At 43.1% G+C, this 15,101-nt stretch overlaps 1 protein-coding gene across 3 annotated transcripts in view; it reads left to right on the forward strand.

Moving 5' to 3' along the window:
• Positions 1-14,785, forward strand: part of sash1a (SAM and SH3 domain containing 1a) — a 183,861-nt gene extending 169,076 nt beyond the window's left edge. For all 3 annotated transcript variants that reach the window (XM_080048309.1, XM_080048310.1, XM_080048311.1), the window contains 5 exons: positions 4,253-4,403; positions 4,986-5,114; positions 7,692-8,740; positions 10,985-11,116; positions 11,871-14,785. In XM_080048309.1, coding sequence (XP_079904435.1) covers positions 4,253-4,403; positions 4,986-5,114; positions 7,692-8,740; positions 10,985-11,116; positions 11,871-12,137 — 1,728 coding nt within the window. In that variant the 3' untranslated portion in view covers positions 12,138-14,785. The remainder of the gene's footprint in view (positions 1-4,252; positions 4,404-4,985; positions 5,115-7,691; positions 8,741-10,984; positions 11,117-11,870) is intronic.
• The last annotated feature ends 316 nt before the right edge of the window (positions 14,786-15,101 follow it).

The following is a 15,101-nucleotide window of genomic DNA, read 5'->3' on the forward strand; positions in this document are numbered from 1 at the left end:
TGGTGAGGGGCTGTTTCCAAACACGTGGACTTTCATTCTGTAGTCCCGCACGTTCTTGCTGAGGTCGTTGTCTTCATACCAAAGGAACCTAAGGTAGTCTCTGTGGTCTTCGCGTACAACAAAACAATAAAACATTTGCTGTACATCAGCTATGAATGCAACAGGATCTTTTCTGAAGCGTAGGAGAACCCCCAAAAGGGTATTGTTCAAATCGGGTCCGCTAAGCAGCACTTTGTTTAGAGACACGCCTTCATATTCAGCACTTGAATCAAATACCACTCTTAACTGACCAGGTTTCTGAGGGTGGTATACGCCGAATGACGGTAAGTACCAGTGTTCTGTATGTTTCCCCAATAGAGGAGCAGGCTCTGCATGATCGTTGTCTAGCATTTTCTGCATGAAGTCGTTGCGCATAAGGAGCACTGTGGGGTCCGTTAATTTGCTCTCTCACCTTGTGCACCCGCAGGATGTCTCTTCCCAGGAGTATAAGGATCTGAGCATCTGGATCCACAGGAGGAATCTTGTCTGCAACACGCTGTAAGTGTGGGTGATAACGTGCCACTTCTGGAGATGGGATCTCTGTGCGGTTATCCGGAATCATGTCACATTCGATTAAATTTGGTAGGGGTAGCTGAATCTTTCCATCCATCGATTCAATCGTTAAGTTTGCGGCTCTTCTGCCAACTGCTGCGGTCACCCCTGCACAGGTTTTCAATGTGTATGGGTCTGTTGGGGTTGTGATGTTAAAGAGATGAAAAAACTCTGATTTAGCGAGTGATTTGTTACTTTGCTCGTCTAACAGAGCATACATTTTCTTTGCTTCCTGTCTTCTTCCAGCAGGATACACCAACACTGGGGTGATTTTGGAGCATGAATGTTCAGCGTCTGTGCTGCCACATATTTCTGTGCATTTAGATGTAACTGGAGTCAAAGCATTTTCACTCACCTCCCCGCCATCATTTTTGTCGGCTTCTTGATTCCATATTGTGGTGGGAGGAGGACCAGGATGTAGCGCCGAGATGTGCCTCTCACTACCACACTCTAGACATTTCAAAGCCAGTCTGCAGTCTTTTGCCATATGCTGGGTTGATCCGCAACACCGGAAGCAAATACGACTCTCCTTCAGGAATGATTTCCTCTCGTCAATATGTTTAGCTCTGAAGCTCTTACATTTCCTTAGCGGATGGGGCTTTTTGTGTATGGGACAAAACTTGTCAGGGCTTTCCATTATCTTCTCAGTAGAGCTGCACTGGATAGTCGAAGAATCTTGTGGAACATCTGTCTTGTGTACATTTACAGGAGCTCTATAGCCACTCCGTGTGTATTTTTCTGTTTTCACATTGCAGTTGTTGGGGTATGTAAAGGAAAAACTGGGGTCATTTTTAACTTTTGCTTGTTGTCTTACAAAGCTGGAGAAGACACTGAAGGGGGGAAAAGCAACTCTGTTGTCCTCCTTATATTTGGATCCTTTGGAAATCCACCTCTCCTGTAAACCGTAAGGCAACTTGTCCACAATGGGATTTACTCCACGAGCGGTGTCTAAATATGACAAGCCTGGTAGATATCCACCCTCTTTTGCACACTCCAGTTCCTGTAGAATGTCACCCAACTCTCTGAGCTTTTTATTGTCTTTGTTTGTGAGTTTAGGGAAATCTTCAACCTTTTTCAACAGCGCTTGTTCTACTGCCTCTGGTGAACCGTAACATTCTTCTAGTCTTTGCCAAACTAAGTTGAGTGCTGCGGTTGGGTTGAACACATGTACGGAGCGAATCCTCTTTGCCTGCTCTGCGGAATCCGCACCAAGCCATTTTGTTACCAAATCCAATTCTTCCCTGTCGGAAAGGTCGAGATCACTGATGGCACTTCGGAACGATGCCTTCCACGCCCAGTAATTCTCTGGACGGTCATCAAACTTCAGTAGACCTGCAGTCAACATTTCCTTGCGAATGAGATATTTTGTTATATTTTGCACGCCTTGAGTCTCAGAAGATGCCTGCCTAAGAGGATAAAACGACTGTCCTGTTGAAACTGAGAATTTTGGTTTATTGCTGATTTCATCCTTTTGTTGTTCATGTTTGACCTCATTATTGACTCTTGCTCCCTTCATGGCCCTTTCACTGTACACCTGCGCCATCTTGTGGCCGTCTTGCGAATCAACCTTGTGTGGATTTTCCGAGCATGCTCCTGAGTGTTGTTTTACATAATCAGAGGTGCGCTGTGCTGAACTGAAAGGTAACTCTATTAACCCTGGAATAAGTTCCCTTTTTATGGCATTTTCATCTTCTTCGTAGGCAGCGGCTTCAGCTGTTGCAGCAGCAGCAGCCTTCTGGCTTTTTAATATATGAAGATTTGCTTCAAGGTCGGCTTTTTGCTTTATGATTCTGGCTTCTTCTTCTGCATATGAAAGCTCAGTACGGGCAGCCTCTGCCTTGGCCCTAGCTTTTAATGCTGCGGAGCTACTTGAGGAGGCTCCACTAGACTGTTTTGAGCTGCGTGAACATACTGACTGTGCGCATGCATTGGCGTCTTGATTGCGCTCTTGCCGCTCTTCCACTCTCTCGTCCTGAGAAGTGGACTGGTATTGTTTGCCTGAGCGTAGACTCATTTTTCCCGCGAGTTAGCTTCCTTAATTGTGCCCGCTGCGCCCTTGTCCTTTTACTATACTGCCCTCGCTATGAGTGTCGTCTATTCAAGGCTTGACAGTTAGCTTACAGAATTCCGAAGTCCTTCAAGAAATACACGAGGTGTTTTCTGTTTGAAGATCTTTACTTTACTTGTTTGTTATTGGTTGTTTTGTAAAACTGAAACAAAGCACAAAGGCATACACATAAGTACACACCAACGGACGGCACGATGCAATCGCGCAAATAAAAGTATTAAAATGCTGCGTCATACTGTCAACTACCATAAGCAGTATACATTATCATAAACAGCTAACAAAAAGGTAACCTAACATAATAAGAGACATAAATGAATACTTACGGACAAATAGTGTCCAAGGCAACAATATATGAAGCTATGATGCAGTAAGAGAACACCCTGGCAGCCTGCACGGCAGCTCACCAATTAACATCTGCCAGAAACCTCTGGAAACATAAAACTACTCCCCTCAAATGGCCTGTAGGGGCACTGTTCTACACATTCTACAATTAAACATCAAATGCACTCTAGTGAGGGCATGACAAGCATATTGTTGTCTGTCTTGTACTTCACCAAATGTTATCTAACATGGCAAGGCCTTTTTGGATTTGAAACGTTTTTAACTGTCTAAAAATAAAAAAGGCGAAAGATAGTGTGAGGGAGAGGCTCTGGCTGCCTGGGCGTTGTGCTAGTTGGTGGTCCTTTTGTTTAGTCCTGCTCCACGCAGCAGAAAATAGAAAAGAAGAACACGCGGTTCACGGCTGTGGACTCCACCTATAGTAATTGATGGTCTGCAATGGTGACACACGGTCTATTATATATATGTGTGCTTGTCTTACAAAGTGCGTGAGTCACACAATTGTAGAGAACAGCCAAAGTGGAAGCAGCTCTAATGAGGGTGTCAGATCGGTGTGCACTCACACAGGGCGTATCTAGATTTCAAAGTTGTTGTTTTTTCCTGTTGTGGCTTCTCAGATAACACTGTGGTTTGGCGGTGACAAGCTTTAGTTTTGTTTGTGTTAGTGTCTAAAAATTTGGCGGAGGAGAGCTCTCTGATGTTATATCTCTACCTTCAGTTCTTTCTTGTTCCCACATTACGTTGCCGTTTTGGACCCAGCTAGTTGCTAGAATAGCTTTGGGATTGTGGCCACACACTCAACACACTGTGCTGTTTCTCGTTTTGGTACGGACAAGCCAGCACGCTAACGTTGCTACAATTCACTTTTGCATGCCTGTCAACATGACAAAGTCAGTGCAGCAATATTAAAGTGCGGTTGACGGCCCAAGGCAGCCAGAACTGAATTAGCCACGGCTTTAAGTGATTACATGCTGTTTAAAATATCGAAAATAGCAGTTCAGATTTGGCCTTACCAGCGCTTTTTAAAAATACACAACATGGATGTGAATTTATGAGCAGATGAGAAATGACACGTTTTTTCTCACCTTCTATGTTTACCTATTTATTGTATGCTTAACCCCAAAGTTGTTTTATTCACTGGTCCCATGATGACTTAGATCCAAAGTGTATTTTTCTTTTTACTCTTGGGGTATAGGCCTATTTCTCCTTGGCATGTGGATGCTCTCTCAATGTGAGGTTTTTGTGTGACTGCAGGAGCACATGCCCACCTTCCTGTTCAACGGCTATGAGGACCTGGACACCTTCAAGCTGCTGGAGGAGGAAGACCTGGATGAGCTGAACATCAAAGATCCTCAACACAGAGCCGTACTGCTCACCGCTGTAGAGCTGCTACAGGAGTATGACAGTAAGTAGACTTGGGAAAACGCACCCCTGCACATACACACGCGCACGTATGCACACCGCACACACACACACACTCACACTCACACACACATACACACAAGATGATAATGATCGTAACTCACAGATATCATGTCTGTATTTGAATGGCTGAAGACCTGGAGATCCTACTGTTAACTAGGATTTCTCAACAAAATATCCTCCACCACCTGTAGCCTGTGGTTACCGCGCATGCTATACTGTTTATTTATACCATCGCCATATTTCAAGCTGGCGACATTTGGTGCAAACCAGTATTCCCTCTCTCTCCCCATGTGTCATATCTGCACTTAATTGAATAAAGGAAAATGCCCCAAAATAATTTAAAACGTATGTATACACTCCATTTGCTTGGTGAACACATTTTAAATAATATTTTTTAGCATAATAAAGACTTATCATATTTTCTTAAAACAAGTCTCCTTTTCCAATCGTCATCTTTCCTCAGCACAAGTGCATCTAATTACATTGTGGCTCTGTGTAACCAAATTAAAAACTGATTGAACTCATTCCACTGATGTTGCCATTTCCTCCTGTGTATTCTTAGGCAGCAGTGATCCAGAGCGCGGCGGGCTGTCTGGCTCCCAGGAGAAGCTGCTGTCATCGGGCCAGGGCCTGGTGGGAGACTCCCCTAGAGACTCTGGCTGCTACGAGAGCAACGAGAACCTGGAGAACGGTAATGATAGCTTAACGTAGTCTAGAGACATTAGCATTAGCTTAGCTGAGACTACTAGCCTAGCCTAGCCCTGCTCCTATAGTGCCTCTTTTCCCCTCTCTGGGCCTCAACCACTCAACCACTCCGCTCCATCTCTTGCTCCCATCCTTCTGCAACAACTCACCCATCTCACTTCTACTGGACCAGCGGCCGTCAAACGAACAACACTGACCCCAAAAACCTGACCTGCGCCCTGCCTCCCCCCCCCTTTAGCACAGTTGCTCTATAGAAAAGAAACCCCTGACCGCCTCATAGACTCTTTTAACTCTGACTTCTCCTTTCGCTTCACTTTCTTTCACCGCTCTTTCCATCTTTGTAGGCATTCTGTATCGTCAGTCCCAAAGTCCAGTTGTAACAGAGAGGGAGCCAGCAGGTCTGAGGCCACAAAGCCTAGCTCAGCCCGCACTGCTGGGAGCACACAGGGAGAGATCCTCCTCCCCCAAACACAGAACTGTTCTGATGAGAACTCACTCTCTGCCCGAGGACGGACTCAGTTTCCCAGCATTCTCCTCTGTGGATGCGAGGCTGATAGCGCGATACTGTAATGACGAGGATAATTACGAGCTCCGAGAGTATTTCTGTTGAGTGCTTTTCAAAGATAGAAAAAAAGGAACCTGCAGAGTAGCATGTCAATAAATGCCTTTTTTTTGCAGTGGTGATTCTGTAGGCTGATTTTAATGGTTAAAAAAAAACTGGTCAGGGCTGCCGTTCAAAACTCACGTCTTCATACCGTTTCAGCTTGTCGCTGTCATTGTGTTTATAGTAACCATGTTGCACAAACATTCATACAGTATGTGCCTAAAAAAAGAAATGTGTGGATGAAAATATTTTTAAATTGTAGTGCGTAGATTGTGAGAGAGTTCTGATTATAGAGAGGTTTATTGAGGTCTTATTTGTGAAATTGTCTTTTTGTTTATTTTTTATTTTTAAACTGCTCCTGCGTAAGACTGTATGCTGCTTTTCATTATTTTTTTTAACAGCTCCATAACTCACAAATCACTGCTTTGTCAAACCCCTTTGTCTTCTTTCAATTTATCTGTTGGGGTCTCTAGTGTAACTACTTGGTTCCCCCCATTTTTTATGTGTGTGTGTGTATTTGTCATTCAGGTTCAACAGTAAAGCGTGCAATATGCCACAGTCGTGATATTTTTAAGTTGTGGAATAAAAGACCCACTTCTTCTCTGGTGCTGCCTGCTTTGTTTTTATGTTTCGCCTTCTCTCTTTATTTTCTTGTCTGTTTTTCTGCCCACGCCATTAAACACTAGTTTAACTCGCTGCATCATAACATTCAGTCAACATTCTGCAATTTCTTCTTGCGCTTTCAGAGTTCCACAGTTCTCCTTTACAAAAATCAGTAAAAAAAATGCACAGTATGTTATTGGATATTTGGAAAAATTGGTAAAAAAAATAGCTCTCCCAAGTGTTTGCTATAGTTGCTGTGGAGCCCTGAATGTCCGCTCTTTTAATTCAATTGACTTTCCTTTAACATACATGTCGGATGAGTTTTCCTGTAAGTACAGTAGACGTAGTTATTCTTCCTCATATCAACAAATGACGTCTGTTATCTATCGACTTTCCACTTTCATCATTTCCATACGCGTACATGGTTTAATTACATGTTTGATTTAGTTGATATCTCAAACCATTTAATATTATACACATTTATTTTTCATAATCATGGCAATCTGGTTAAGTTTAATATAGTCTGACTAAGTGTTATTATATTTCATTGTATAAAACAGACCACAGTAAACAAAACATGTTCAGATGTTTTAGTAGACGGCTAACATTTTGTGTCTGAAATTTAACATATAATTTACTATTTATTTAAATATAGAATATCTTGGAGTTGTTAAGTAGTTTAATTTCATAAAATCCCTTTTACATAATTGGTCAAAGCAAACACCAATATATTATTATTATTATTATTATTATATATTTTTTTACGATTCTGGGAACTGATGAGATATTTCATGGCATTTCATCTATCGAATACATACCTCCATTTAAACTCTTTGGCGAGCCACGCTATGTGGCACCCATCGATCTCACCCATCCATTTCGCTCTGTAAGCCAGAGGAAAGATGGTAAGTTGCTTCAGCCTTTTGTTCCATTGTTTCTGAACCACCCCGTCCACATTATATTTATTTTGGGATTGCTGCTATGACAACGATAAATCAGCCAGTCTGTTCGGTTAGGAGTGAAAGGAGTTATCTCATCCCATTGGCATCCCCATTCTTTGTTAATAAACATGTTTCTGCTTTGGACAGCGCTTCACAGACACATCTTTACCAATTTCTTAGTAATTTGTACAAGTAGAATTATTTAATAATTCCAGAATAACTACTGTCATTACAGATACAATCATTCCAGATGAAGTAAATATACACGATCCAAAGTACAAGTGTATTATTGATTACTGATGCTCATATTTTGAGGATGTAGCAAGCTAAAGAGTGAATTAGGGAACTAGCTAAATTACACGCATCATTTGGTGACATCATAATACTTAACCAATAAATATTTTGATTTTTGCAGGCAAGAGCAGGAAGACTTCCCGTTCCAGCCGGTCGTCGGCGGGCCTCCAGTCTCCGGACTACCCCACCCTGCCCATGACCATCTCCACAGAGGCTCTGCAACAGAACAGTAAGAACCAGCAGCGCTCCAAGTTCTCCAAAAGCTTCTTCATCAAGCCCTCCCTCAAGGGTTTCAGCCTGTTGGGTCTGCGTAAAGCCCACAGACGCTCTCCTATCCCATCCAGCCGCAGCTGTGAGGACCTGGATGGCCTCGCGGAGGAGCCCACCGGACCCTGGAAACGCTCCCACTCTTTGGGGGATCTGCACTGGGATCAGCACAACTTTGAGCGCAAGGACCTTGTTGTGGATCTCAAACCCGCCACGGAAGCACCCAAATCGGGCGTCAATAGCCCCACCAAGGTGTCTTGGGACGTGGGTTCCCCGTCTCGCATCAACGGCCCTCCGGCAGTGAGCCCGAAAGGTCGCTTTGACAGACCACCCGTGCCCTCCCAGCTGCCTCTGCGCCACCCTTGTCCCACCACCCAGTACCCCCTCCCCAGCAGTCCCACCCCCAGCCCTCCTGAGTCGGACATGGAGAGGGTGATCAGGACTCATCCCAAAAAGCCGCCGGTGCCTCCTCCGGTTCCCGCCAAGAAGTCCAAGGAGAGACTGGTGAACGGCCTGCGACACAGTCCTCTCTCCCTGCCTTCCTCTCCGTCTCCTGCTCCCTCCCCCACACACTCCCTCACCCGCTCCCAGCCAGGCAGCCCCATAGTCCGCAGCAGCCCCAGCCGCAGTGCCCCGGCTCTGCCCGCCAAGAGCCCAAGCAGCACCCCCAGCAGCCCCTGTGCTACCAACACCTCCTCCACCTCATCAGCCTCTTCCATGGGTGAGGAGTCGGGGAATTCTCCTGTGGTGCAGCCTCCGTGGCTCTCAGACCTGGGCAGCAAGGTGTCTGTGGCGAGGAAGGCTTCCCACCACGCCAAGATGAGTCCAGACCTGCTCACTCTCATGGAGCAACGGCTGGAAGCGGAGGGCATCGATCTCACGGAAGAGCCCTACTCTGACAAGGTCTGTGGGCAAAGAAGCATTGATTTCTAAACACTTTCCTCACGATTTTAGATGTCAAATTACTTAGACTTGGTATGATTTTTGGTTGGGTTGCAGTGCATATCGATAGGGTACACAGATGCACCGTTTGCATTCACATGATCCATCCTTTTACACTTCAAACCGATGATGGCAGAGGCAATTGGACTGGAAAGTATACTGAAACAGTAGTCGATCTCAATCTGAACTTTTTGTAGTACACTCTTAAAGGTGCAGTATGTAACTTTGGGTGTGTGGGAGAAGTGAACACTTTCTAAGGTATATCCTTCTAACTTCATAAATAAACATTCTTTACAGGGAAAATTAGATCCCTGGAACATTGTGCAAAGTTATAAAAGCTACATTAAAACTTTACTGTTGCAGAGGCATAGTGCACCTATAATACGCTAGTGTGCTGATAATTCAAATAAACACAGTACAGACACCTGGTATGGAAATGAGGTGAGGAATTCTATGAAAAACCACATCACAGCCAACACAAAGCAAAGTCATATTCCTTGTGTTTAAATTGAAATGGGGACACCTCGAGGCTATTACTTGTCTGGCTCTTTTGGTTTTAGAGTTGTAACATGCCTAGCTTAACTCAGTCATAATTCCACTGCAGCTTGGATCCAAATGACTCTCTGCCCAGGCCAACAGCATCAGCCTTTTGCTTTAGGAACTCATTTTGTTTTTAAAAATAGACACTAATAGAGTCTAAGGTTTTTGTGTGTTTCTTTTTTGTGTGCAGATATCCTTTTGTACGCGAGCGAGGGCGTGTACGCACAATAATAAATAAGCTGCCTGCCCGGAGCTGTGAGGGGAAAGACTGTGGGTTTGAGACTCGCTATGATGCGGTTCAGACTGTTAAGTTTATGAGCTGAATCTTACTGAAGGCAGACGGGGTTATAAAAACCCTCTGCCTCCCGCCAGACCCCAGGCTGGGCCCCCTCACACACACACACACACACACACACACACACACTCAGACACTCAGAGGTGAGGAAATAGTGCGTCAGAACCACAAAACAGCTTCCTATAATTCCAAAGTGAATTGGCACTCCGCTGCTTTAGTAGCAACATAGGGTTTGAGCCTGCACAAGTGTATACACAGTCAAAGGTTATACAGGTTAAATATGTTTAACAGGTTTTTAAACGGATCCCTCTCATGTGTGAAGGCATAATAAAAAAAGCTAATATGCAACACAAATTGTGTTCACTGTTGTCCGCCTATTAGCATACCCCACATAATCCAGGCAGTGTCCAAAGCAGACCTATACTCTCCATCCGCCCCTCTAGATCAGCTCCTCTGTTTACCCTCTCTCATCCCATTCATCCTCAAAGACCTCTCCGGTCCTTTGGTCGGACAAGCTAAAAAATAAATAAACAGGCCTTTGCTGGAAACCTGCCACAGCTCCTGGTGTCCACATGAAGAGAGAACAAACAAGAAAATATGCTAGAAAAAGTTCAGCTGAGTTATCTACCATGCCAGTGCTTTATCCTAAACTCGATCACTGCTCAGAAAAATTTAAATTCAAACACATTCTTTGCTTCCCCCTTTTAGTCCTCTCATAGCAAAAATAAATCATGAAAACAGGGTATAATAGGGTATTGCTGATGTACTGTATGAGCCAGAACGAAATTTAATGACCTGACTTCAATTATGTGTTGTTCTAGTGTGTTCGTCTCCATATTTCTCCGACTCCTTTTGGGATTTTAAATGGCTAATTTTCATAGTTTACCGGTGCACTGTGTAACTTTTGCTGGGTCAGAAGTGAACATTTTATAAGTAATATTTTCATAACTAAATAAACAAACTTTCTTCACAAGAAAATTAGATCCGTTGGTTGAACACTGTTTGAAGTTGGAAAGCTGACGAGAAGTTAGTTTCACTCTAGTTGTTTACAGCAGCAGGGCCCACAGTGTTTACAAACCTATTTTAGTCTTACATTCTGTTCCAGTTGCCTTAAAATAATTCCGGTTTGATTTATGATGATAGAAATATTAAATACTATGAATTACATGTAGAGAAAATACATTAAGTAAACTAACTGCTGGCTCTGTCAAACAAATCCCCCTCTCTCCAGAAACTGCATAGTGCAACTTTAAGTACGTTGACGCAATTTGTCTGCTCAGTCTGTCTTCATAATACCAAGCCCAAATGCACTTTAGTTTTCCCTCTAATCTAATGTCTTATGTCTGTCTCTTCCCTTGTCATTCGTGCAGCATGGTCGGTGTGGCATCCCCCAGCCTCTGGTGCAGCGCTACTCTGAAGACATGGAGCAGCCTGTGAAGGACGTGGCCTCCACCATGGACCAGCTGCGGGTCAAGGAGCTCCGTAAACAGCACCGCATGGCTGTAAGACAAACACACACACACAGACACAGACAGACAGACAGACAGACAGACAGACACAGGTTTTCCATGAGAACGTTATATCAAAGGAGACCATGTTTTTCGGGGGCCGTTGAGCTAGATAAATGCTAAGTGAGCCCGCATTCTTTACAAGTGAAAAACGATGCAGGCTGGAATTTTTTTGCTGTACTCAAGGTTGGCGAGATGATTGAGTAGCAGCGATTGTTATGCTGGGCCTGGGTAAATGTGGATATACAGTATAATGAGAATTTTTACATGGCTGTCAGTGTATTATTGTTATTAAGTAGCCAAAGCATGACTTAGACGTACTAAAGTTAAATTAAAAGTAGAGTCAGCGATTCTGCAGAATGCTTGTTGTCAAAATCATTTTGTCACAGTCGGTGAATATCCCCTCACAATCCATTACTTGTCCGTACTGTTTTTGCACTGGAATTGTTTTTTTTTTCAGCGCACAATGCGTACAGGTAGAGGATCGTGAGGAGATATTCACTGATTTTTACAAAAAGTGATTTTGACAACAAACACTCCAGAATCACTGGCTCCACCTTTAATCGTTACCCCTTAACATTAAATGATTTTCGCAAAGATAGCTAGCAGAAGCACAGCTTGCATTGCCAAAGTTACCTTCACTGTTTTGTCTCCATATGTCTCCCTGTATATTCATTCAGTTATGTGACTTCATCAGAGTAGCCACTGTAACTAATGTCTTTTTACCCCCCACCACTTTGTCTCCCAGATCCCTTCTGGAGGTTTGACAGAGATGTGCCGGAAGACACTGCCGTCGGGTGCCATCAAGACGGTCTCCGATTGGCTGACGTCTATCGGTCTGCCCATGTATGCCACGCCCCTTGACGCAGCGGGCATCGACACATTGAGTGGCGTGTCATCTTTAACAGAGAGCAGTGTGTGGGACGCGGGAGTGAGGGATGAAAGACATGCACGCAGGCTGCTCAGTGAGGCCCGTTCGGTCAGCATTAGCACACACACAGAGGGGCAGTCCTAACCACGCTGGGTGTGTGGAGCCCTATCAACAAAAATAACAGGTGTCAACTCACTGGTCAACTCTCTCATTTAAAGCACGGGCAGTACGGTGGCCCAGAGGGGGGAAATGGCTCACAGGACACTATATGATCACACGAGTGACCGCAGCACTACAGTACTTGTCCCCTGTCTCGCACGTGTCAAAAAGACTCAAAGTTGAGCTCACCGTTTTTCTCTCTTTATCACTCTGTCTTTATTCAAATGTTTACGGCATTGAAGAGTTTCTCCTAACAAGCCCAAGAGCCAACATCGGTTGCCTTTAAAAGAAAAAAAGAAGAAAATAAAAACTCTAGACTCACTGGGATGGCTTCCATTATCCTGAACCCCCCCCCCCCCCCTTAAGTCTTACAATATAGACTTGGAACTGCCTTGAAGGAAGATTGCACAATCTTTTGTAGGATGGAATTTTTTTTATAAATATATACACAGAAAAGACCGTTTACTATCCTGCATATATTTCATAAGTGCTTGATTTTTCATCTGATGTGGCAAGGCAAGAATAATGGGAGGGTCTTTTTTAAGAGCAAGTATATCTCGGCCAAAGTGACGTCTCATTCCCACTAATAGGTTCACAATGAATGGCATTGATTTAACACCTGGATTTTGAATCCACTTAATACAAGACACCAAACTATGAGTAACTTGTGGTTTTTGGGATGGCTTGTTTTGTATCATGCTCCTGTATTATAGCATAACGCATATGTTAATTTCAAAATGATTTCTATGTTAAAAAAATGTGTTTGCCTTTTTGAATGTTGCAGCCTTATTTTTGAAGCCAGCTCTCAGTCATTGCTAAGCTGAAATGAGCTGACGTCACACCTTTTTATATTTCATATAAAACCTTCACTGCATATCGTGTCTGCACACCCTGCTCAATATGAACAATGAGTCTTACAGAAAGCTCCAGTATAGTCACAATCAAAGCTTTCACAGCAAAAACAAAAACATTCCCGGTGTATCCGAGCACATATTAAGTTGCCTTACCATTATTAAAGAACAGCTTAGCAACGTATGCGTAGTATTGACTGTACCACGACCCAAGGCTGAACTGTGTGCCCAAGGTGCAAGGCCTTTTCCTTCTGAATGTGTCCCCAGTCTGAGGAATAATGGAGATCTTATGAACACCGGCTCTCACCCAGAACATTTCAGTGAAGGGTCCACAGAAACATTGTGATTTCTATACTTGTGAGGCCCCAGTGATGATAAACCACAAAGCCACAGGCACGAACACAGACGTCATCCCATGTTTAACATCTCTTCAACCTCCCAATACATTTACTGTACAGTGCATTGTGGGACGGGGAGTAAAAACCTTCTAAAGACACAGCTGACATGTGTGCCGTCATATCTGGAATGTATTGGTCTGTCGACACTTTACGGTAACAGTGCTGAGGAATTTGATCTCCAGCTGGATAGTAAGCTGTTTGGGACTATTTAAGCACATTATTACTGCAGTATAGCAACAGTATACACACCATTGGGCTGTAGCTCAAAATGTAATTGGACTTTTGCTGAACACACCGAGAACAGATGGAAAGAGCAGTTGTATCAGGTGATACGCTGACCTCAGGTCAGCACATACTATGACAGTAAACAGTCAGGGAATCAGGGAAACATTGCATTCTTGCGTTAGGTCAGCCTGTTACAAAATGTATGGGCCAAAAACTGAACTGATAACATCCCGAAGTTAATTTCAATTTCATGCACTATGCATGAAATTGAGCAAACAAATAATCCGCATTTGTGTTTTTTTCCTCTTATTTCTAACAGTGTAGTTCTGTCTTTCATCTTGACCTGAAGACTTACTCCATGGGATTTTGTATTTTAAAAACATTTGAGCAAGTGTTATTGGTAAAATGAGAAGATGATTTGTTTCTTTATTATTTTTTGCAGTGGGCATTTCATAGATAGACGGTTGATGCCTTTGTTCTCTTCTCAATCAAAGTGGTGCTCTGAGAAAGTGATGGCGGGGGGGAGGGTGGGGGTCGTTAGTAGAAAAAAAGTATAAGGCCCAAGAAGTGTTTTGTAAAGAATGAAAATACTGACACTATAAATGCACTTTAGAGGATTAAATCTAGCTGTTTTCTAGGCTAAATTGGCTACATTTTGTTCACGGGTCCATAAATGGACAGTTGTTTGTCAGGTATTGAAAAGGGTTTCAGTGGGTTATGCTGGTATTTTAATTTTTAGTTTGGAGTTCCCAATGCCACGTTTTAAAACCATTCACGGGTTAACCTGTTCCAGTTATTCACTTCCAGTTTTATTTTTTTGCGTTTTTATCCAAACATAAATTCTTAATTACATATACGAAATGCTTAGCAGAAGTTGCACATTCTGTATATGTAATTGATATTTAAATAACTTATTTTTAGCTTTTATTTCATATCAACTGTAATTAGCTGTACTATATGAATAGCGATACCTTCCTGCATAATGCATATTGCTTTAGCCAGTGAGGAACAGTGTGTATTGTAAAATATCTGTACAAATTATTTTATTTGGTTTTCATCTACCTAATGATTGTCCATACAGATTTTGCTTGTGTATTGAAACAAAAAAGTAATGTCCATAGCTATTTGTCATTCTGAAATATAATAAAAAACTGTTTCTTGCCACACTGGCCGTCTGATTCTTTCTATTCAATTATGTACACACACACACACACACACACACACACACACACACACACACACACACACACACACACACACACAATGCATGCACAAATGCAAAACAAACGGATGGAAATGAAAAGGCATGGGTCAGTGGCTCTTTTCAGCAGTGTGGTTAACTTTGACACAGCACGTTAACTTGTTGATAACTTTGTAACATTTTGAAATGAAATGTGTGAATGGTCAAAAGGCATAATACCACTAGACCTGTCCATCTAACATGTCATTATTCTATCCTTAGATGTAAGATAAAG

Source organism: Ammodytes marinus (genome assembly GCF_949987685.1).
Source record: "Ammodytes marinus genome assembly, chromosome: 19".
In the NCBI taxonomy this organism is placed as follows: Eukaryota; Metazoa; Chordata; class Actinopteri; order Uranoscopiformes; family Ammodytidae; genus Ammodytes; species Ammodytes marinus.